Source organism: Leptodactylus fuscus, chromosome 9 (genome assembly GCF_031893055.1).
Source record: "Leptodactylus fuscus isolate aLepFus1 chromosome 9, aLepFus1.hap2, whole genome shotgun sequence".
NCBI lineage: Eukaryota > Metazoa > Chordata > Amphibia > Anura > Leptodactylidae > Leptodactylus > Leptodactylus fuscus.
This window is the reverse complement of record NC_134273.1, coordinates 41,999,673-42,024,946: the sequence shown is the minus strand read 5'-3', so window position 1 is coordinate 42,024,946 and position 25,274 is coordinate 41,999,673. Positions and strand designations below refer to the sequence as shown.

General features: G+C 42.5%; 1 protein-coding gene across 2 annotated transcripts in view; it reads left to right on the top strand.

Annotated features, from left to right (window-relative positions):
• Positions 1-22,133, top strand: part of KCNJ4 (potassium inwardly rectifying channel subfamily J member 4) — a 122,565-nt gene extending 100,432 nt beyond the window's left edge. For both annotated transcript variants that reach the window (XM_075286855.1, XM_075286854.1), the window contains one exon: positions 20,531-22,133. In XM_075286855.1, coding sequence (XP_075142956.1) covers positions 20,571-21,833 — 1,263 coding nt within the window. In that variant the 5' untranslated portion in view covers positions 20,531-20,570 and the 3' untranslated portion in view covers positions 21,834-22,133. The remainder of the gene's footprint in view (positions 1-20,530) is intronic.
• The last annotated feature ends 3,141 nt before the right edge of the window (positions 22,134-25,274 follow it).

Sequence of the window (25,274 nt, the reverse complement as noted above, 5' to 3'; positions counted from 1 at the left end):
ACTTATCCCTGCACGGAGAACTGCAGGCCCCCCCTTTTTTTTTAATGGCCAGTTCTTTGTGCAGGGATAAGTTGACAGCTGATTCTGACTGGTTACCAACGGATCCCGGCAAGGGAGGCCAAAAACGCAATGTGAATAAGCCCTGAGGATTTATTAGGAGGGCTCTTATAGATGGTGTTGGCTCTCTATAGGCGCTGTCACACGTAGCAGATTATACCTGCAAATAGAATCTGATGAAGCCTTGTAATGCTGCTAAATAAAGGGAAATGTAATACAGAATTGGTATGTCGCAAAATAAAGTAGTTTTAAAATGGCGGCAGCCGGGGGGGGGCCCAGACACTTAGGATGTATGGGGCCCCAAAATTCCTGATGGCGGCCCTGATGACAGCAAGTAGAGATCTAAAAAAAAATCATGAGGAATTGATACAGAAAGTAGATTGGAAAATCGTAGAACTTTTCATTATACAACCAATAACATTTGTCTCTCAATATTTGTTTTGAGCTGGACATCCCCTTTAATACCAGTCAGTCTTAATAAATTCCCCCCAATGTGTAGAAAGGCTCAAAAACTGTCTATACATATAATGAATCTGGTGCCAGACATGTCTGCAGGTTTATTGCTGCTTATTGAGTCTGGCACATTTAGCTGAGCAAATTGTCCCCTTTACACCTGAATGTTAACCCCGTTACATCTTTCATTAATATGTTTTCATGTTTATATTGCACTGCTGTTAAATGGGGTATCAGTGTTTCAGTCCAAAGTCCCAGGAAGCCTGTCAGTTTGGCCACACTCCAGCTGCCACATATGGCTGCATCACCAACTATCCACAATGGCCAATTTTAAAGGAAGTTCATAGGTATAGAGAGGGTAGGGTTATAGCTGCATGATGGAGACTGTGAGCACAACCTGAGGGTAAATCTACATGGGACGTAATGCTGCGGATTTAACCTGTAGATTTAACTGCATGAGTAAAATCTGCAGAAGAATACATTACTGTGCATTTTAACAGGTCTCATATACATGCCCACAGAAGCCGACTTGCAGGACAGATTTTTACATCCACAATCTGTGTCAATTTCTGTTTTAAATTTTCAAATGAGGTTGTAAAAACCTAAGTAAATCTGTGGTAAAATGAGCACCTTACATAAGATTATTTACCTATGGATTCACCACAGATTTGCGTCTTTATTCCCAAGTGGACTTTCAGGTGAAATCTCTGTCATGTATGAATATACCCCAAAGTCGTACTTTTAGTTTTGTTGCCCAAACCCAGAAAGAAAATGTCTTTAATTTGGACCTTGTATGAGGACCTAACTTTTGTGGGAATAATAGTACTTATGACGCTAGGTTCACACCTGCGTTCAACAGTCCGTTCTGTGGTTTCTGTCTTCTGCATGCAAGAACACGGAAACCACAGACCGGGTCCGGCTGTGAGCGGCGGTGAGCGTTTTATGCTCTCCGCCGCGAAACCGTTTTTTTTTTATCCGGACACAGAGTACTGCATGTCCGACTCTGTGTCCGGATTAAAAAAACTGGTTTTGCAGCGGAGAGCATAAAACGCTCACTGTCGCTCACGGCCGGACAGCTTTCAAACCCATTCAAATGAATGGGTGAGAAAGACTCCTGCAGGTTTCCGTCTCCTGCTCTGTTTTATGCAGGAAATGGAAACCTGCAGAACGGAGAACGGGCGCAGATGTGAACGAGCCCTTAGTAATACCATTTACTATTCTGTATTATGTCCTGGGAAGCTTAAAAAAAATTCAGAATGGGGTGGAATTGGAGAAAAACTGCATTTGTGTACCTTTCTTATTGGATTTGTTTTTATGGGGTTCACTGTGCAGCCAAATTGACATGTTACAAAACAAAAGTGAAATTATTATACATTGGGGTCTCTTCAGACTCCAGAATATAATAGATGGAGGCCCAGTGGAGGTGTAAAAAACAATAACAAACAATCACACTTATCTTCCCTCACCTTTTCTTCGTTTCTTTGTGAAGTCCTCAGCTATCTCTGGATCTTCTTCTGGGCTTCCAGGTGACGTTATGTACCCAGGGTCATCGCTGACGCCTGTGATTGGGCCTAAGGCTCCGTTCACACGGGGCTAGGGACTGCGTATTTTTGGTCCTGAATTTGACGTAGGAAGCCGTGTCAGAATAGGACCAAAATGTGACTGTCGCGGCTTCTGACAGTCGCAGCTTCCCACTCCAGAGTAGGCCCAAATGAATGGACCTAGCCTAGAGGGTGCTGCCGCGAGGCGGACGCCGTGGCTGAACAATCCGCGGAATCCGCCTGAAGAAAGGGCAGCTCGCTTCTTTTTTCCGCTAGCGGAAACAAACCTGTAGCGGAAAAAGAACGCTAGTGGTCTGCATAGACCTCTATAGTGAGGGGGTGGATTTTGGGGAGGATTCAGCCCCGTATGAAGGAGCCCTAAGCATTGTTCTTATTTTCTTACACCTCCCCTGAATTATGGACAGATTAAGAATGTGTCATTCAAGAATGTGAAATTTAGTGTTATGCTAATAATTTTGCTATGAATGTTCCGGTTATAATGTGTGTCGACTTGTTTGCTTTTCCAAAATGGCTGTTGAGACTGTTTGACTGTATTGGTTTTGTTGTGGTATTGGTTGTAATTGGTTTTGTGTTGTGTTGGTTTATACAATATGAGGAATGGCGCATATATGTGACTTTTCCACAGACCCCTAGGTTGCAAGTGTTTGTTCTTAGTATTTATATTTTGTATAAGACAAGAAACACTAGTCATGATCCTCACCCGATAACTCTTAGAACATCATGATGTCATGAGGTGACATCACTCCCCTTTCCCATTGCCCGCACACATAAGGGTGAGTCAGGGTTGCGTGGGCCATGAAACTGAGGGATGTGATAGAAGAAGGTGCATTTGGGTCCCCCGCCGTGTCCCTGCCTGCAACTGATGTTGAAATTACAGCCCTGAGCTCCTGTTAGACGCCACCAAGGCCGCAGGTTGTCCTGGCAACTGAGTTGTGCTGAGTGTAAAACAGTCACAGATGGTTCTTGATAAAGATTCTGAGAGCAAAAATAGGATCCTGTGTTACATAATATGGAGCGCTCGGAAAAGTCTTTAGTATCCTCCAATTGTGTCCTCACACCGTGGAGAATGAAATCTGCCATACTGATGTTAAAGAACCTCATAAAATCCAGCAAAAACGCAACTGACTAGAAACAGACACCATAACAGGACAAGGAGGACATGTTAAAACACAAATGGCCCATAACCGAGACACCTAGAGCGAACAACTAGGCCTAGATTGGATTTTTATCTTAAAGAAGTTTTCCAATGAAGGAATATCACGACATGTCAGTAAGACAGAGCTGTGGGTGTTCCTGCAGCTTTAACATATCTCATTGACATCTCGCAACTTTAGCCATAATGTTGTCGGAGGTGTACAATGTATTTATGTGGCCCCTTAGCAAATATAAAAAGGACCCACCACACAGTTAAAGGGGACCTTTCATGTCCTCAGAGATCAGCAGTATTATATACCGCTACAAAGCTGACAGTGCGCTGAATTGAGCTTTGCTGGTATGTGCCCAGGTGACAGAGATATTGGTACCGTTAGTTGTCAGAAGGGCGGGCCGTACTGCTCAGCATTATCGCTAAGTGGGGATGTGACTGGACCATAACTTTTGTAATACTTTACCACCAATAAATACAAATATTTTTTCATAAAATGAATCATGACTTCATTATTTTCCCACCATTTCTATTAACATTACAAATATTTATTTTCCAAACAAATTATAATTAGAGATGAGCGAGTACTATTCGAAACTCCCTTTTTGAATAGCACGCACTCATAGGAATGAATAGACACAGCCGGCATGCAGGGGGTTAAGCCAGCAAAGTCTGTGTGCCGTCCACTTCCATTCATTCCTATGGGTGCGTGCGATTCGAAACGGCCGTTTTGAATAGTACTCACTCATCTCTAATCATAATCTACAATGTATTTGCACATTCAGTAATGTTGTATCTGCCTTTCTTATTGTTGTTGAGAATTCTAGCCTTTTTTTTTTTGTAGAACTGTGAAATCCTTGTTTCATATTCTGTCACAGTGCCTGTGTTACAGTCAGAATGAAGCTTTCTCTAGGCAAATGCAAGTTTTATTTCTCCTCACCCTTCGTTCACATCTGTGTTTAGTAATCTGTTCGGGGAGTCCGCATAGGGACCTCCCCGAACGGAATGGCAAACGCACTGTCAAGTGGCGTGCAGTGAAAGCACACAGACCCCATAGACTATAATGGGGTCCGTGTGCTCTCTGCGTGGTGTCCACATGGAACATGCGGTCAGAAAGGTACTTCATGATCCACTTTCATGTCCGCAGGATTCGTGTGGGCAACGCGTGGAAAGGACACGGGGACCCCCCCCCCCCCCGAATGGATTACCAACCGCAGATGTGAACGAGGGGTCAGTCTTTAATACATAGTCTAGGTTCCTTTCTGGGAAAATTAGAAATTACATACCACAATTCACCTACCCTACCTCCACTTTACCTTCCACTATACAGTATAACGTCCTCTGGCCCACACACATTATAATATCCCATTTATTGGCCTCCATACAGTATAACACCTTCTTCACTGACCACCACACAGTATATTACACATTTTATTGGCCCACAAACAATATAATGCCCCTTTATTGGCTTGCACACAGTTCAACACCTTCTTTACTGACCACTACACAGTATATTGCCCTCTTTATTCTCTTTCAACACAGTATATTTCCCCTATACAGGACCACACACAGTATACTGTCATTTTACTGGCTCCCATTGAATAAATGCCCCCTTTACTGGACTCATACAGTATACTTCCCTTTTTGTTGGCCCCCTATACAGTAATGCCCCCTTTACTGGTCCCCATACAGTAAATTCCCCTTTTACTGGCCTACCCAAACTGATCTTAGGCCATTACTGCCTGGATTATTCCAGCAAGTAACAGATGATATTCACTTTCCCATCCCTGCTCTTGCTCCCTGTCACTAAAGCTTGTTGTGGCATATTTTGTCCCAACGCTGAGCAATGTCAGGATGCGATGTCTGAATGTTGTTCAGCATTTGGATGTAATTTCCTGTACCCCCAGGTTGCTGAAGCGGAAGCAGCTGTGGGCAAGAGTGGGGATGGGTAAGGCTAGGTTCACATCTGCCTTTGGCTGTCCGTTTGGGGGCGCTACATGGAGACCCCAGAACGGAAGCCTAATCCACATAAAAAAGCGATTACCTTAGGAAACCCACAGACCCCATAGACTATAATGAGGTCCATGTGGTTTCCGCTTGGTTTCCACTCGAAAAATACAGAGAGGTGAACGGAACCCCCAAACATAGTCCAAGTGCTGGTGCGAACCCAGTGTAAGTAAATATTGGGTGTTACCTGCTGGAATAATCTTCTAAATAAGTATATATTCCATATAGCAAATACGTAACAGCTTCATCTACAACAATTCTTGGACTATACATGCAAATTGTAAAGGATCCAAAAAAGATGTCACAGATTTAATACTGACTCTGGATATTTCTGGGACAGGAATAATACACAAGTCTTCCATAAACATGACACAATTAACCCTCTTAAAGGGGTATTCCCACCTCACTCCCACCTCCCAGCAGTCTTCACTCTTGTAAAATCTTCTTTCTTCCTGGTTTCTTGCATCATTTGGTGGGCGGGGTTTCACAGGCAACCTGCCGTTTAGCTCCGCCCCCAAATTAGCATGTAGCTCCGCCCACCCATATTGGACTATGAAGTACAGGCAGCAGCAACTCCATTCTGTGTTACATACAGAGGCTGCCTGTCTCTGCCATAATGAACACAACTGAATTAGCTAGCCTGATAACTGGGAGAACAGAAGAAATGAAAGCAGCTCCTCTCCCCTATCTGATAGCAGGAAGCTAGGTCACGTGGTGTAGGCACAGGAATAGCTAGATACACAGGCTGGCTCCCTGCACTTAGCCCCTCCTCCCTCCCCCCTGAGAGCAGAAGATACATCATTTGACTCAGGAGCAGCTAAGTCAGGGCTGTGGCCACAAAGAATTGAATAAAGTAAGATAGTGGACAAACAAAGCAGTTTTGCTGAAGCAGTGTATTTAGGAAAAGTCTTACATCCACATTAACAAGCAGTATAGATAGGATCCTTGTGATGGGACAACCCCTTTAAACTCCAGGCAGTTAACAAAAGTAGAAGGCAGTTAAACAGAGTATACAAGGACAGATGACAGCTTGGCAGTGATATCTGCGGTTCGGCCCAGTCTGCAAGATCACAGGCTGTGGTGATGAACAGCATGCTTCCACTGTTGTGGCCAATTCAGTGCCAGTCACTGGGGAACTTTTCCTCATACCCACAGGTTTCCTGAGATGTCTGGTCCATACAACCCCATGGCATTCTTGTGACAAGGAGGAGGATACCTTAAAGGGGTTGTCCCGTCACAAGGATCCTATCTATAATGCTTGTAAATGTGAATGTAAGACTTTTCCTAAATACATTGCTTCAGCAAAACTGCTTTGTTTGGCCACTATCTCACTTTATTCATTTTTTGTGGCCACAGCCCTGACCTGAGTCAAGTGATGTGTCAGCCTGCTCTCAGGGGGGAGGGAGGAGGGGCTAAGTACATGGGAGCGAGCCTGGGGGGGGGTAGTTTACCCTTTGGGGGACAGGTGAAGCCAGCAACATCGCTATGTGCCTGCCCTGCATGAAGCAAGCAGCGGCAGAAGCCATGCTGCTATTCCGGGGCGAGGGGGCGGAGGAGCGGAATAACAGCATCGCTTCTGCCGCTGCTGGCTTCATGCAGGGCAGGCACATAGCGATGTTGCTGGCTTCACCTATGCCGGCATCTAACTCCCCGGCATCTGCTGTAATAGGCGGATGCTGGGGACTGTTAGACGCTGGCACAGGCACATCGCTATGCTTCTGCCCTGCATGAAGACAGCAGCGGCAGAAGCGATGCTGTTCCGCTTCGGGGTCACATATGCAAAGCCAAGCGGCGAGATGCCGCCAGCCCTGCGAGCACGCTCATACACCAGTCTAGCCTTCACAATGCGAATACAGACCCGCAGGGTGTCGGGTCTGTATTTGCATTGTGAAGGGTAGACTGGTGTATGAGCGCGCACGCAGGGCCGGCGGCATCTTGCCGCTTGGCTTTGCATATGTGACCCCGCCCACCAATGACGAGCCAAAGCCGGAAGACAGAAGATTTTAGAGGAACGAAGACGGGTAAGTATGCGACGTTGTACAGCACTCTCACAAATTAGCCTTCATTCCAAGCAGTTCTCCAAACTGGCATCAAGAGTGTTGAATAGATGGCCATTCTCACCCTAGATAGCCGGGACAACACATGATGTCAGTGAGTCAAACCATTGAACATTGTAACAGACAACTTATCATGCAGTGAATCTCACGGCCCCAACTATGTTCTGCCTCTAAGGATCTCACAATACAGCTTTCAGAAAACACTAGAACATTGTCTATGCAATGACCTGCATCAGGTAAAGTGATACAAGCATATTTAACACATCATACATATGAGACATATATGCTAAATGCAGGGCCATTATAGCACATTGGTGGGCCCAGTGCAAAGGTTTCATAAGTGCCCCCCCCCCATCACCACCTGCCATTATACCCATTTGAAAGCTGCCAAAAACTTGGATTTTATATGGTGACTTTCAATGGGTGAAAATGTGTTATCTGACTGATGGAACTTTTCCATCTGTTAGACATGTTTAATACATTCATCTCTAGGGTAAGGGGGGTAAGTGAGCGCCCTCTATTGGTTTGCAACACTGAGGCACCTGACTTCTTAATTACATCATGGAAGACAGATTTGCATAGTCTTCCCACATTCATCTCTAGTAATAATGGTTATTGCTATTATTTTAATGTGTAATGGACATCGCTAGAGCGGCGGTCGGTATATTTTACTCTATATAGATCAGGACAGGACAGGGACAGTGAAAAAATTTAAACTTTATTGATGACTATGTGTATGTGTTGTGTGTTTGGTGCAATTCTTTTGGGAGTGTGACCTGGATGATGGTAAACATCTGCAAGGAGTTTGTATGTTCTCCCTGTGTTTGCATGGATTTCCATGCCATATTCCAAAAAAGACATACTGATAGGGAAAAATGTACATTGTGAGCTCTATGTGGGGCTCACAATCTACATTTACAAAAAAAAAAGCCTTACAGTTGCCCCCACAACTTTAATGGCTCTCTCCTACCACACTAAAATAAAAAATTCACTCAGGGCCAGTTCACTTGTAGTTAACGTGCGCGGATTCTGGCACATATACACGTCTCAGAATGTGAGCGCTCAAAACAGATCACATTCATTTCAATGGATTGTTGCGCGCGTCATTTTGCGGCCAAAAAATTACGCACGCAAAATTACGCACGTAATGACCCATTGAAATGAATGTGATCTGTTTTGAGCGCTCACATTCTGACACGTGTATACGTGCCAGAATGCGCATGTGTTAACTACGTGCGAACTGGCCTTAATACTTACATCTCCTTGCTCACCTACTGTCTCGGTCCAGAGACTTCAGGGATCTGCAGGCGCGATGTAAGTATGATGTGATGACGTATCACATTACTCCTGCAGCTCCCAGGGAAAAGAGGATGAATGGTGATGCAGGGAATGGAGGGTTCCCTGTGTTATCATTGTATGCAGGACTGTCCCACTGTCCCAATGGGGTCCCCGCTACCAAAGTGCCCCATTGGCCCTATAGTTAAAGCAGCCCTGACTAAATGTAACAATGCACTTCCACTGCAGTCAGGATAGGGACTTAAAGCGAACTTCAAGTTATAAACCACTTGTAAGGGGGCATTCACACGGAGTGACGCCGGGCATGTATCACAGCCATACACACTGGCGTTACGGCAGACTGCCGAACACTTCCCATTCACTTCAATGGGAGCGCTCGTAGCAGCGGCATTTACGAGCGCTCCCATTGAAGTGAATGGGAAGTGTTCGGCAGTCTGCCGTAACGCCGGTGTGTACGGCTGTGATACACGCCTGGCGTTACTCTGTGTGAATGCCCTGTAATAAACTAATAGTACAAGTGAAATTAACCTCTTCCCGCTGCAGGCATTTTCGCTTTTCATTTTCCATTTTTGACCCCCCCCCCCCCCCTTCCAAACCCCGTAACTTTAAATTTTTTCCGCTCTCAGAGCCATATAAGGTCTTAACGTTTGCGGGGTAAACTTTTCTTTGTGAGGCTACCATTAATTTTTCGGTGCAATGTACTGGGAAGTTGGAAAAAAAATTCAGAATGGGGTTGATTTGAAGAAAAAGTGCATTTCGTGTACAGGGATGCATAGGGCATCAGGTGTACATTTTGGGGAATATAGGGCTCACAATGTACATTTTCCCCTAGCAGTATGTCTTTGGAATATGGGAGGAAATACATGCAAATGCGGGGAGAGCATACAAACGCTTTGCAGATGTTGTTCCTGGCAGGATTTGAACTCAGGACTCCAGAACTACAAGACTTCAGTGCAAACCACTGAGCCACCGTGTTGCCCCTGCTTTGATCACTTTTTATTAAAATTTTTATCACAGGCAAATCAGTGAAAAAACATCGGTTTGGCACTTTTGGCTTTTTTCCCCACTATGGTGTTTACCATATAGGAAAAATAATTTTATAGATTTGTAGTCTGGGCGTTTTCAGAAACAGGCATACCTAATGTGTATGTGTTTCACAGTATTTATTTACTTTTATATTTGGTCTAGAGAAAGGGGGTTAATGCCCGCGATCGGTGTGGGCACCAACCGTGGGCATTAGTGCTGGAGTCTACTGTATAAAACAGTAGACACACGGCGGCTATGGCAGCTGTCCGACTCCCAAGCGTCCGGTATGTAAAAACATACATGGCCACCATACTAGTATGGCGATTTTCAGGAAGGGCGTTAAGAAACTTTGTAATACATCTTATTAAGGAGATGTTTCCTTTCCACTTATTGAACAGTTCTGCTCTTTATCTTCAATCTGACTACTTGTTTACATTATATTCATTAATTGATTTTTTTTTTTTTTTTTGGCCACATTCTGTGTATTACCAGCTTCTTATCTATAACTGACACTAGACCTGAGTTGGGGGTTTCAGTTCTTTAGGTCCGCTTGGGGACTCGAAAAATGAAAACTCAATCTGCTTAAAAACTGGTTTCACGCGGAAACCTGCAGACCCCATAGACTATGATTGGGTCTGCTGCGTTTCTGCCTACAAAATGCACATAGAAAAGTTCTGCGTGCAGGACTTTTCCCTGCATTTTTTAAGTGGATTTGGAGACAGAACCCCCGGACACAGGTGTGAACCTAGCCTTAGCAGTGTTAAAAAAGCAAGGAACAGCAGAATGTAATAACAGCAATTATTTGAGTGTTGTTTCTAATCCTTCTCCCATCTTTATAGACTAATATAGAGAAAGTAACTGCTTGAAAAGTGGAGAAGAAAACAGATTTCTGTAATAAGATATGTTACAAAGTTTCTTAATTTTACCTGTACTATTAATTTATGAAAAGTTGTATATAACTGGAGCACATGCAGTGTAATACACTGCTAGAAAGCCGACATGGCTTTCACGTTCTGTGCCCCTGGTGAAGAGCTATCGTTGCTGGTACCGTAGCTCTTCACCTTCAGAAGGGTGTTTCTGACAGTCAGTCAGGAACGTCATTCCTCACAGTAGTGTCTATTGCGCTTTACTGTGAGAGAGGACATTCCTTACCACCCAGCCATGATGCTGAGCGGTGAGTAACACCCCCCAGTCATCCTCATCTATGGACGAGTACTGTCAGGAGGAGGCGTTCCTCACCGCTCTCACTGTATAGTGCTATAGACAGTGCTGTGAGGAAGGGCGTTCCTGACTGACTATCAGAAATGCCATTCTGACAGTGAAGAGCTATGGTACTGGCACCGATAGCTCTTCACCCGGGGCACAGAACGGGTAAGCCACTGTCGGCTTTGAGCAGCATGAGAATAAGCTGACAGGTGTAAGAAGCCATGGACACGCAAAACTTCATTTTAATGAAGTTGAGTTGGTTAAAGTTCTTTTATAAAGGGGTTGTAGCACCAAAAGTACTTATCCTCTATGCAAATGATAGGGGATGTGTCAGATTGCTGTTGGTCTAGGGGACTCTCAGCAATCAGGAGAATGGGGAGTCAAAAATTCTCATCTATGCTCCATGTGACTGAAGTGCTGGTGCACTTGCGGCCAGCACTAGATTCACTTTTATGACGCCATCATCATAACCATTGACAGCCCAGAACTTGATTTTTGCTGGACAAATTGTACTTCCGTATTCTATGATATACTAGGAAATTGTAGGAAAAAAATGAGAATGGGGTGGAATTGCAAAAAAAAAAAGCACAGTTTCACCAGTTCACTTTGGAGTAAAAATGGCATGTTAGCTTTATTCTTCAGGTCAGTAGTTTTAATAAAAACTTAAAAAAAAAAATTCTATGTGTTGCCATATTCTGACACCTGTACATTTTTATACTTGCATTTACAGATCTTTGTATGGACTAATTTTTTGCAGGGCAAGCTGTAGTTTTTGTTAATACAATTTTAGGGAAGGTATACCATATGAATCACATTGTAATCATTTTTTTAACCCCTTCCCGCCGATGGCATTTTTTGATTTTCGTTTTTCGTTTTTGACTCCCCTCCTTCTAAACCCCATAACTTTTTTATTTCTCCGCTCCCAGAGTCATATGAGGTCTTAATTTTTGCGGGACAATTTTTTCTTCATGATGCCACCATTAATTATTCTATATAATGTACTGGGAAGCAGGAAAAAAATTCAGAATGGGGTGGATTTGAAGAAAAAATGCATTTCTGCGACTTTCTTACGGGCTTTGGTTTTACGGCGTTCACTGTGCAGCCAAAATGACATGTCCCCTATATTCTGTGTTTCGGTACGGTTCCAGGGATACCAAATTTATATGGTTTTATTTACATTTTGACCCCTAAAAAAAATTCCAAAACGGTGTTAAAAAAATTTTTTTCTAAAAGTCGCCATATTCCGACGGCCGTAACTTTTTTATACATAGGTGTACGGGGATGTATAGGGCGTCTTTTTTTGCGGGGCCGGGTGTACTTTTTAGTTCTACCATTTTCGGGAAATGTTATTGCTTTGATCACTTTTTATTCAAATTTTTATCAGAATTAAAACAGTGAAAAAACGGCGGTTTGGCACTTTTGACTATTTTTCCTGCTACGGCGTTTACCGAACAGGAAAAATATTTGTATAGATTTGTAGAGCGGGCGATTTCGGACGCGGGGATACCTAACATGTATGTGTTTCACAGTTTTTAACTACTTTTATATCTGTTCTAGGGAAAGGGGGGTGATTTGAACTTTTAATACTTTTTATATTTTTTTTTATTTTTTTTTACTTTTTTTTTATTTATTTTTTTGCATTTATTAGACCCCCTAGGGGTGTTGAACCCCAGGGGGTCTGATCACTAATGCAATGCATTACAATGCTAATGCATTGCAATGCATTGCAAAAAAGCATCATCTCTTTTGCAGGCTGTATACACTAGCCTGCAAAAGAGAGAATTTGCAGACCGGCTGGGAGCCTTTAACAAGGCTCCCGGCTGTCATGGCAACAGGGGGTCGGCCCTGGAGCATGCTCCAGGAGCTGGCGATCCCTGCCAAAATGGCGGCGCCCATGCGCCGCCGGGAAAATGGCGCCTCCGATCGGAGGCATTAGAGCCGGTTGTCTACTGCTTAAAGCGGTCGCCATAGTTACAGACCCGACACGCGCCGTACTATTACGGCGCATGTCGGGAAGGGGTTAAGATAAGAATGCAAAAAACCCAGCAATTTGGACATTCCTATTTTTTCCAAATTTACTGTATGGGATTAATATTTTATACAGTATTTAATAGCACAGCCATCTTTTTTTATTTATTTTTATATTTACACTAGGGAAGATAATGATGAATTTATTTTTATATTTCTTATATTTTATATCTTTCTTATATTTTTAGGAACTTATCTTCCTTAAGGTGCTTGATCTATTAGTCACTAGACTGTTCAGACCTTCAACTGCAATACTATAGTATTGCTGTCTATGGGAAAACTACTATGTTACTAAATACTAACCTTAGTAGTAGCAAGTCTGAGGCAAGGGCCAGTAAGGCCACGGGCCCGCGAACCCCACAAACATTATCATTAATGGTCTGAAAAGAGTATAATGATCAGAGGGCTAGGAGAGGTGAGGAAACATAAAAAACATTGTTATCTACCTCTCCTGGCTCCGGCAGGCTTCCAGGCCTACTTGGTGATGTCACAGACATCACATGGGCTGGGGCCTGCATCCTTATGTGTTGCGATGTGAGCCCTGGCTCAAATGACATCTTTTCTATCATTGAAGATGGGCAACATCACCGGGGAGTGTGCCAAAACCCATAAGAGGTAAGTAACATTGTTTTTTTATGTTTGTATCCTCCCCTGGGTCTCTGATTATTATACTCTGGGGTCTGAAAATGGTCTTGGAATAATACTGTGTGCAGGTGTAACTATGGGGCATAATAATATGTGCAGGGGCCACTATGGGGGATAATACTGTTTGCAGGGGCCACTATGGGGGATAATACTGTGTGCAGGGGCCACTATGGGGGATAATACTGTGTGCAGGGGCCACTATGGGGCATAATACTGTGTGCAGGGGCCACTATGGGGGATAATACTGTGTGCAGGGGCCACTATGGGGAATAATACTGTGTGCAGGGGCCACTATGGGGCTTAATACTATGTGCAGGGGCCACTATGGGGAATAATACTGTGTGCAGAGGCCACTATGGGGCATAATACTGTGTGCAGGGGCCACTATGGGGAATAATACTGTGTGCAGAGGCCACTATGGGGTTTAATACTGTGTGCAGGAATGTGGGGAGGGGAAGTCAATCTGGTCTGGGTCTTCGGGGGGAGGGGGGTCACATCAAAAGTTAGCCATGGGGCCCTGCCATTCCTTGTTATGTCACTGGTCCTTTAGTACCCCTACTCCATTTACCATCAGTATGTTTTGTGGGCACATGGCACTTTTGTTTATACTGCTTGCTTTTTCACATTACTTCCTTCCTGCTTAGTGAGCTGTGAAGATGCCACATCACTTATCTCTTCAATCCTTTCCGTGTCATTCAGTTACACCTTGGTGCCCATTTGCTGCTTATTGTCTCTTTAGGCCTTCTGCACAGCCACAAATTCTGTTTGGACCTTGGGTCTAATGACCAGAACTTATGCATGATAGAGCCTTATGAAATTGTATGTTTAGGTCATAAAAACATAAAACAGAGGTCTGAATGAAATGTGGAATCGTACTACAGTCTGGAAACTCCACATGCATAATGCCATGTACCTTATGTCACATAACACTAAAGGGCAATAAATAACAAACAGGCATCAAGGGAGCACTGAAAAGAAGGGGCAATAAATGGCACCAGGGTGGCATGAAATCCTCTGCCCTTTTACCATTTCTTGCTCTCTTTAGACCATCAGTGTCTTTATTTTACATCTCCAAGCCCACAGTCTGTGACTGACTTGCTGGACTTTTCACTATTTAAAACACCTAACACACTGCCCAAAAGCACCAGAGACAAATGTCACGCAGGGGTTAAATTCAGACAGCGGTATTTTGCATGAGTATTTGTAAAGAAATACAAAGAGTGGAACCTAAACACATAAGAGGAGCAATTCTTCCCATTATAGTGTGAAGGTTATCATGTAATGTATGAAACACATTGTTATCCTTTAAAGCTGTACTAATACGGCGCATGCTGGGTGTGTAACAATGGTGACCGCCCAGAAGCCGGGCGGCCGCCATAGCCACCGGGTGTCTACTGCTTTACGCGGTAGACAATCGGCGCTAATGTCTACGATTGGTCCCCGGACCAATCGGAGGCATTAACTCTTCCAGCACCTCGGTCAAAGCTGACCGAGGTGCCATTTTCCCAGCGGCGCGTGGGCGCCGCCCTTTTCCTGGTGATCGCCGGCACCCAGAGTAAGCTCCGGCGCCGACGTCACGTTACTATGACAGCCGGGAACCTTGTGAAGGCTCCCCGGCTTGTCATTACATTGCTTCTATAGCAGGCTATGCTACATAGCCTGAAATAGAAGTGCCGGAATTTTGCAATGCATTGCAATACATTAGCATTGCATTAGTGATCAGACCCCCTGGTGTTCAAAACCCCCTAGGGGGTCTAATAAATGAAAAAAAAAAAAAATTACAGTAAAAAAATATATAATTTTTTTTTTAAAGTATTAAAAATTCAAATCACCCCCCTTTCCCTAGAACACATATAAAAGTTAAAAACTGTGAAACACATACATGTTAGGTATCCCCGTGTCTGAAATCGCCCGCTCTACAAATCTATAAATAAATATTTTTCCTGTACGGTCAAAAAAAATAGTCAAAAGTGCCAAACCGCCGTTTTTTCACTGTTTTGAATCTGATAAAAATTTTAATAAAAAGTGATCAAAGCAATAGCATTTCCTGAAAATGGTAGAACTAAAAAGTACACCCGGCCCCGCAAAAAAAAGACGCCCTATGCATCCCTGTACACTTACGTATAAAAAAGTTACGGCTGTCAGAATATGGCGACTTTTAGAAAAAAATTTTTTAACAGTTTTGGATTTTTTTTAAGGGGTTAAAATGTAAATAAAACCATATAAAAAAATTTATCCCTGGAATCGTACTGAAACTGAGAATACAGGGGACATGTCATTTTGGCTGCACAGTGAACGCTGTAAAACCGAAGCCCGTTCACCACATTCTGGAGTTTTTTCCAGCTTCCCAGTACATTATATAGAATAATTAATGGTGGCATCATAAAGAAAAATTTGTCCTGCAAAGATTAAGACCTCATATAGCTCTGGGAAAGAAAGAAGTTATGGGGTTTAGAAGGAGGGGAATCAAAAACGAAAAACGAAAATCAAAAAATGCCATCAGCGGGAAGGGGTTAAACATTTTCTGTTTGATTGAGATGTGTCATACCAATCTGGAATGAATATGAAAATTTACGTTGTTGTTATCTCTCTTCCTTTCTCTGCTACTATTTAACCCCTGTGGTCTTAAATAAAAGTGCATCAGCACATATTCCTTAGCTGAGAGAGGAACTAATACCAACCTTTGTGTCTGGTATCAAAACCTCGTTGCTAGCCCTTAGCTCATATCAATTAGGACAATGACAGTTAACCGAGATTATTGGTCAATTAGTCATAAACACTACTTTGACCTTATTAATAGTTTTTCTCTGTATAGATCACATTCTAGGTTTGGGCTTACAAATACTGATGCAGAATACTGATCATCTGAATGAACCTTAAAATAGTATTGCTGGTAACTGTAGTCTGGAGTACCATAGTAAATGACCAAAAAAACATACTGGCATACAAATAAAAAAGAGTAATAACTTATTAACCCCTGTGAAAATAATGACATTGCTATTGCTAAATGAAATTAACTATGCGTTTTTCACTATGAGCCATAAATACTGCATATTGCAATATTATCATATTGTTTCACTGTTATAGTCATAGATAGGGTTAATTGTTAACATTGCTGATAGCCCAATACAGTGTAGAAGACTGCAAGCAGCACTTTTCTCTCCACATGTTTTGTGTGGAAACCACACGGACCCCATTATAGTCCATTTGGCTTCTTAGCTAATCGCTTTTTAATGCGTATAGGTTTCCATTTGGGGGGGTTCCCAAGCGCACTTCATTAATGGAATAATGAACGCAGATGTGAACAAAGGCCTTAAATAACCTGATAAATTTACTCTTTTGATACAATTTTATTGAATAGCTTTTTATAAAATAAATAAATAAATACAGTCCTATGAAAAAGTTTGGGCACCCCTATTAATCTTAATCATTTTTAGTTCTAAATATTTTGGTGTTTATAACAGCCATTTCAGTTTGATATATCTAATAACTGATGGACACAGTAATATTTCAGGATTGAAATGAGGTTTATTGTACTAACAGAAAATGTGCAATATGCATTAAACCAAAATTTGACCGGTGCAAAAGTATGGGCACCTCAACAGAAAAGTGACTTTAATATTTAGTAGATCCTCCTTTTGCAAAGATAACAGCCTCTAGTCGCTTCCTGTAGCTTTTAATCAGTTCCTGGATCCTGGATAAAGGTATTTTGGACAAACAATTCAAGTTCAGTTAAGTTAGATGGTCGCCGAGCATGGACAGCCCGCTTCAAATCATCCCACAGATGTTCAATGATATTCAGGTCTGGGGACTGGGATGGCCATTCCAGAACATTGTAATTGTTCCTCTGCATGAATGCCTGAGGAATTGGAGCGGTGTTTTGGATCATTGTCTTGCTGAAATATCCATCCCCAGCGTAACTTCAACTTCATCACTGATTCTTGAACATTATTCTCAAGAATCTGCTGATACTGAGTGGAATCCATGCGACCCTCAACTTTAACAAGATTCCCGGTGCCGGCATTGGCCACACAGCCCCAAAGCATGATGGAACCTCCACCAAATTTTACAGTGGGTAGCATGTGTTTTTCTTGGAATGCTGTTTCTTTTTGGACGCCATGCATAACGCCTTTTTTTATAACCAAACAACTCAATTTTTGTTTCCAAAATGAAGCTGCCTTGTCCAAATGTGCTTTTTCATACCTCCGGCAACTCTATTTGTGGCGTACGTGCAGAAACGGCTTCTTTCTCATCACTCTCCCATACAGCTTCTATTTGTGCAAAGTGCGCTGTATAGTTGACCGATGCACAGTGACACCATCTGCAGCAAGATGATGCTGCAGCTCTTTGGAGGTGGTCTGTGGATTGTCCTTGACTGTTCTCACCATTCTTCTTCTCTGCCTTTCTGATATTTTTCTTGGCCTGCCACTTCTGGGCTTAACAAGAACTGTCCCTGTGATCTTCCATTTCCTTACTATGTTCCTCACAGTGGAAACTGACAGGTTAAATCTCTGAGACAACTTTTTGTATCCTTCCCCTGAACAACTATGTTGAACAATCTTTGTTTTCAGATCATTTGAGAGTTGTTTTGAGTAGCCCATGATGCCACTCTTCAGAGGAGATTCAAATAGGAGATCAACTTGCAATTGGCCACCTTAAATACCTTTTCTTATGATTGGATACATCTGGCTATGAAGTTCAAAGCTCACTGAGGTTACAAAACCAATTTTGTGCTTCAGTAAGTCAGTAAAAAGTAGTTAGGGGAATTCAAATCAATAAAATGATAAGGGTGCCCATACTTTTGCACCGGTCAAATTTTGGTTTAATGCATATTGCACATTTTCTGTTAGTACAATAAACCTCATTTCAATCCTGAAATATTACTGTGTCCATCAGTTATTAGATATATCAAACTGAAATGGCTGTTGCAAACACCAAAATATTTAGAACAAAAAATGATTAAGATTAATAGGGGTGCCCAAACTTTTTCATAGGACTGTAGATAAAGATATTTACTATTAATGTAATGTAAAACCTATTTTACTAAAACTTTTTATTATTATTATTCTGTTATTTTTCTATCAATAGAATTTTTTGATATTTTTACTGATGCCATTTTGGGCAACATAACACACTTTTTATAACTTTTTTCTCTATGGCTCGGGGAGCCTTCACATGGAGTTTATGCTCCACTCATTCTGAATGTAAACTCATTCAGAATGAGCGGCATTAAAACAGATCCCATTGATTTCTATGGGTGCCGGCATACATGCGTATCATATTGAAAGCAATAGGTAAAAAAGCCTCCCATTGATTTCAATGGGTAGCGCGAGTATGCCGGCACCCATAGAAATCAATGTGATCTGTTTTAACACCGCTCATTCTGAACAAGTTTACGTTCAGAATGAGCGGAGCGTAAACTCCATGTGAAGGCTCCCCAACAGACAAAAAAAAGGCAATTACCATTTTCTTTTTAGATTTTTTGAAAATCATTAATTATGCAAAGAGAATAACATTACAGTTGTATTGTTCGGGACACTGTGGATGCAGCCATACACAATAAGTGTGCTTTTTACTTTTCTTTTTTTTTATTTATTTTTTTACAGAACATTTTGGGATGGGGAGAAATTATTTATTTATTTATTTATTTTAAGATCTAACTTGTTTTTATTTTTTTTAATGAAACTGCAATTATGTTTTAACCTTATTGTATAGTCCCACTAGAAGACTTGAACTAATCGCTTTACGCTAGGTTCATACCTGTGTTCGGGTTGCCATTCTGGATCCACTTAGGAACTACCCAAATGGAAACCTAATTGCTTAAGAAAGGGCTTACCTACGGAAACCCGTGGACCCCCATAGACTATAATGCGGTTTGCCAGGTTTCCGGCTGAAAAGTGTAGAAAATGGGGAGAGAAAAGCACTGCTTGCAGGACTTTTCTCTCCGCATTCTTAAAGTATATTGGATGAGGAATGGAATCCCCAGGCGGAGACCAGCAAAGGTGTGAACCTAGCCTTACATAATACTCTGCACAGTAGCCTGATAGCCATGTATTTAAAGGGATTCTATCATTAAAATTATATTTTTTGTCCCTAACACATAAGAGTAGCCTTAAGAAAGGCTATTCTTCTCCTACCTTTAGATGTCTTCTCCATGCCGCCGTTTGGTAAAAATCCCAGTTTTCTTCTGTATGCAACCGACTGCGCATGCCCGTGGTGCCAGCAAGTCCACCTCTGAATGGCTTAAGAAAAACAAAATTGAGATTGATATGCTGTGGCATGACCTTAAAAAAAGCAGTTCATGCTCGCAAATCCTACAATGTGGGTGAATTGAAATAATTCTGCAAAGATGATTGGGCCAAAATTCCTACAGAGCATTGTAAGACTCATTGACAGTTATTGCAAACATTTGATAGCAGTTATTGCTGCGAAGGCTGGCCCAACCATTTATTAGGGTTAGGGGGCAATTGCTTTTTCACACAGGGCCCTGTGGGGATTGATTACTTTTTCCCTTAATAATAAAGACCTTAATTTAAAAACGGCATTTTGTGTTTGTGTTATGTTTGTCTAATATTTACATTTGTTTGGTGATCTGAAATATTTAAGTGTGACATCCACAAGATTGAGAAATCAGCAAGGGGTCAAATACTTTTTTCACACCAATGTATGAAGTTCTTATACTTATAACTTCAGCTTAATCCACTCCTGGCTTTGGCCCAAAAAAAACAGCAGCAAAATCTGCAACAAAGAAAGCTGTGTTTCCGCATCATGGGGCCTCAGCCTAAAGGGGTTTTTCAGGCTTGTGAGATTGATGACATATTCTTTAGTTAGATCATCAATTGGAAATTGGCAGAGGTCTGGGCAATTTCTGCAATGCTAACAAGCTGCAAGACCAAGCACAGCAATATCAGACCCCCGCCAATATTTGGTTAAATAATGACATATTCAAAGGATACGTCATCAATGTTAATAGCCTGGAAACCCCTTTATTTATTGGTTATCCTACACGTAATATATTAGCTAATGAACTCTCTCTTTGTCTTCTACAGTAGGTACAGCATTGTATCAACAGATGAGGAAGGTCTCCGTATGCCGTCTATGGGTCTTAATGGTCACTGGGCTTCTTCACTCCACCACCCTCATTCAAGACGGAAAAGGCGTAATCGTTTTGTTAAGAAGAATGGTCAATGTAATGTCTACTTTGCAAATCTCAGCAACAAATCACAACGCTACATGGCTGACATTTTCACTACATGTGTGGACACCCGTTGGCGCTACATGCTGCTCATTTTTTCTGCCGCTTTCTTAGCTTCTTGGCTTTTCTTTGCCTTCCTCTTCTGGTGCATTGCTTTCCTCCATGGGGATTTAGGTGTTAGTCCAATTCCTGCAGGAAGATCAGGCCCACCAAAACCATGCCTAATGCATGTAAACAGCTTTGTGGAAGCTTTTCTTTTCTCTGTAGAGACACAAACCACAATAGGATATGGATTCCGTTGTGTTACTGATGAATGCCCTTTAGCCATACTAGCCGTCGTGGCACAATCAATCCTTGGCTGCCTGATTGACTCTTTTATGATTGGAACAATAATGGCCAAAATGGCTAGGCCCAAAAAACGGGCTCAAACTCTGCTCTTCAGCCATCACGCTGTAATTGCCCTTAGAGATGGTAAACTCTGCTTAATGTGGAGGGTTGGTAATCTACGAAAAAGTCACATTGTAGAAGCCCATGTAAGAGCACAACTCATCCGGCCATATGTTACTCAGGAGGGTGAGTACCTCCCTGTAGATCAGAAGGACCTGAATGTAGGATATGATAGTGGACTGGATCGTATATTTTTAGTTTCCCCCATAATTATAGTCCATGAGATCGATGAGGAGAGTCCATTATATTCAATGGGGAAAGAGCAGCTGGAGGGTGAAGACTTTGAGATTGTTGTGATTTTGGAAGGTATGGTTGAGGCCACGGCTATGACAACGCAAGCTCGCAGCTCATACCTAGCAAGTGAGATCCGTTGGGGGCACCGATTTGAGCCTGTGGTATTTGAAGAGAAGAATCATTACAAGGTTGACTATTCTCACTTTCATAAAACCTACCAGGTGCCAGGAACCCCTGTTTGCAGTGCGCGTGAACTGCATGAGAGCCGCATAACTGCTTTACCTTCCCCAAGCGCCTTCTGTTATGAGAATGAGCTGGCTCTCCTAAGTCAGGAGGAGGATGAAGATGAAGAAGCCGTTGGTGGTGTTCCTGATGAAGGGGTCATCCATGTTATGGGAAGTCATTTAGAACTGGATCGCCTACAGGCTTCCATGGCACTAGACAATATTTCATACAGACGAGAATCAGCCATATGATGGCTAGGAGTGGCCGTGATTCCCTATGGCAATGTCTGTCAGGGTTATGGTGTAGTTATTGTTAGTGTGTCTGATGACTCTATACCCCATAAAAGTAAAGACCATATAAAACACAACATATATTTCATTGGACATTGACTTCTTAAGCAGAGTCCACACTTTTACAATTATGAAAGTATACTCTGTAAATCGAGCTCATCTGCCATTTCTTTCATGTGAGGAGACAGAGGAAAACAGGGCGGGTATATTCATTGTATAGAAATATTTTGTACAGACAGAAATGAAAAATAAACCTTTAATCTGTGCTCTTCCAAATCAAATGTTTGTATATACAGATCTCGGCAGCCTATCCTATATTCATGGCTGCCAATCATGACAATGAGGAGGCTTCCATTGTGTACAGAGGCAAGCAAATGGAGATGAGCTGCAGCCACACATAGTAACAAGCCGTAGCCCCCTTATTCTGTTTATTGATGGGGGACCCAGAGGTTGTGATGAATATTGAGGGCTTTAAGATTGTTTAAAGGTCATAGTCATCAACATCAGATTGGCTGCGGGCTGATATTGGCCACCCCCATCAATTAGCTGAATGGAGCAGGAAGCAGATAGCTCTGTTCTGTATAGTGGCAGAACTGAGTCATTGCACCTTAGCTCCCATTCAAATGAATGGAGCCAATCTCCTATACCTGATCTAGACACAGCACAGTGAACAGTGCTATCTGTTTCATGCTCCATCCTCTGTGTATCAGTTGAAGAGAACAGCTGATTGGTGGGAGTGTTGAGTATCGGACCCCACCGATCTGGTATCGATTACCAATTTTTAGGATAGGTCATCAATATATTTAGCCTGGACAATTCCTTTAAGTCCTGGAATACCCCTGTTGCTGATTGTAGCCACATTTCAGTTCAGTGCTCTCACTCTCTCAAGTAAGTAATAACACTAACTTAAGGGCTTTGGCTTAATATTTTCCACGTGGTGACCTGCAAAAGCATGCAAAATATTAAAGCAACAGTGGTCCTATTTGGGAGAGTGGCTTGAGGGTCACAGAGTGCATGATATGGTAGCACCCTCATAAACTGGTATGGTAGTTGACTCTTTAGGTCAATTGTAATAATTGTAAAAACAGTGCCGGAGTTACACTTTAAATACCTCTGGGAAAACTCTTTGGAGCTTCATTTTAAGAGTTTCAATTAAGACCAAAAGATCTGTAGAAGTAGCAGCTCTTCTTAGTAACATGCGATTTTCTCTATCAGCTTAAGGGAGATATATTCTTTACCTAATTTCTGGGATGACAGTATTTAGCCTGCTTAAAGAATGTATCATGCTGTAAAAACCTGTTTCTGTAGTCTAATGTCCCGCTATCCCAAGTCCTTATAACCTAATGTCTATTATGTTCCTAGTACTGGAAAACCTGTGAACTTTCATGACATTTAAAGTGAACCTGTCACATTGTAAATGCAGTGTGATCTGTAGGCAACATGGTGCAGAGCAGGAGGCGCTGAACAGATTGTTATATACAAAAATTAGTATAGCTGATCATTTATGCATTTCAACCCAGTATTAATATGTCCAAGCCATGCTTGGTGGTTTTAATTGTATTAGGTTTGGGTGGCTTGTGTCCAAGATTCATTTCAGGTCAAACATGCTTGGTACGAGCCACACCTTAGAATGTCTTAGAACATTGTGTTGCACACTCTCAAGGCTGCTAGGAACTTATCTATCCAATTTCTAGTTCTCTAAGGCAAACACAGCCAAAGTTATGGCTCAGTGAAAGTGACATTATTATACTCTGGAGTCTCTTTAGATGGAGGCCCAGGGGAGATGTAAGAAATAAAAAACATTCATACTCCCCTCCCATTACCTCTTTTGGGCCTCCTCACAGTGTCTGTCTCTCTCTGCCTCTTCATTGACGTCATGCCCCTTGGGTCACTGATGTGGCCTGTAGTTCAGTTTTGTAAAAAAAAAAAAAAAAACCATTTGGAATATTCAGGTCAAACCCAGCTCAGTACGGGTCGGTTCACCCATCTCTAGTCCTAATCAGTGATTGACAGCTATCTCTGTATGCACACTCATACAGGCAAGGCAGAAAGCAACTGCTTAGGACCGCCCACTGGACTCCTGAACCCAGACTCAGCAGAGATTCCTATCATCTGCTCTGTAGCAGGCTGCTTGCATTGGACTGTATTTTCAGTGAGGCAGGTTTGCTTTTAGATTATATACAGCAGCATTATGAGTACAACACATCCTGAATCTTAGATAATAGGGCAGATTTATGAAAATGCTCTAAAAGCAAAACTGTCTTAGTTGCCCATAGAAGCCAATCACATTGCAGTTTTCATTCTGTATTCTGTTCCTGATAAATGAACGCTGCATTGTAATTGGTTGTTATTGGCAACTACAAAAGTTTTGCTTTTAGACGTCTTTAATAAACCTGCCCCAATGATCCCACTGGCATGAAATAATAGTGTATATAGTGTAATATAACAGTGGCCGCATCTACTGTCTAGTGTCACATTGGTGGTCCTGGACTGGAGCAGACAGCCTGGAACCGCCCATGTGATAGTACAGAGTCTAATTAGCTTATTGGATGTTGAAATTAAAAGGACTGCTTGTTCAGGATCAGTGTAGGCGCCTATTGAAGGATGTGAGTTGAAGTTGGTGGGAAAGATTTTTAAACTCAGAATGTCACTCGGTTGTAACTGTGTGTTGTTGGGACCTAAATCTTACCCAAAATTTTATCTAATAGGTTCAATGAAACTTTTAGTGTTTATGGGAAAAATATGATAAAGTTTAAAAATACACATCCAAAACCATACTATAGGAATGAGTGTGGATACAGACTAGGGGAGGTTAGGACAGTAAAACCTGCAGTGTACCAGCAGATGCAGGAGCGCCCCCTGGTGCCTCAGTAACCTAATTAGCATATTTTAGCAATGCGATACAGCAGGCATGTCAAACTCAGGGTACCCCGAGGGCTTCTGGATATTCTTGCACTTGGGGGTTAATAGGAGCACTACAGACTGTAATGCTCCAATTAATCCCCAAGTGAAAAAATTACAAGGTGGGTGGGAAAAAAAAACAGTCCTCAAGCCCAAGGAAGGGCCAGACAGACATCAAAAAGCCCCCCTCCCCCAGCACCCCTCCCCCAGCACCCCAACCCTTCCCCAGCACTCCAACCCCCCCCCCCCCCATCATCATAAATCTAGTATTTACCCCCTAAAATACTTGAAAAATCACAATTTCTTCTGCAGAATCTTACCTGCTTCTGCTCTTCAGCCTGCACAGCGGTCTTGTGAGACCGCGTAGGACGCAGGCACACGTTGGGTGCGTGCCTGATTACGTGGCCACGTCACCTGGCGTGTGGGGAGGAGGGGGTGGAGTGGAGGGAGGAGGGGGCGGAGCAGGCAGAGAGCAGGCAGGGAGACCTGCTCTCTGCAAAG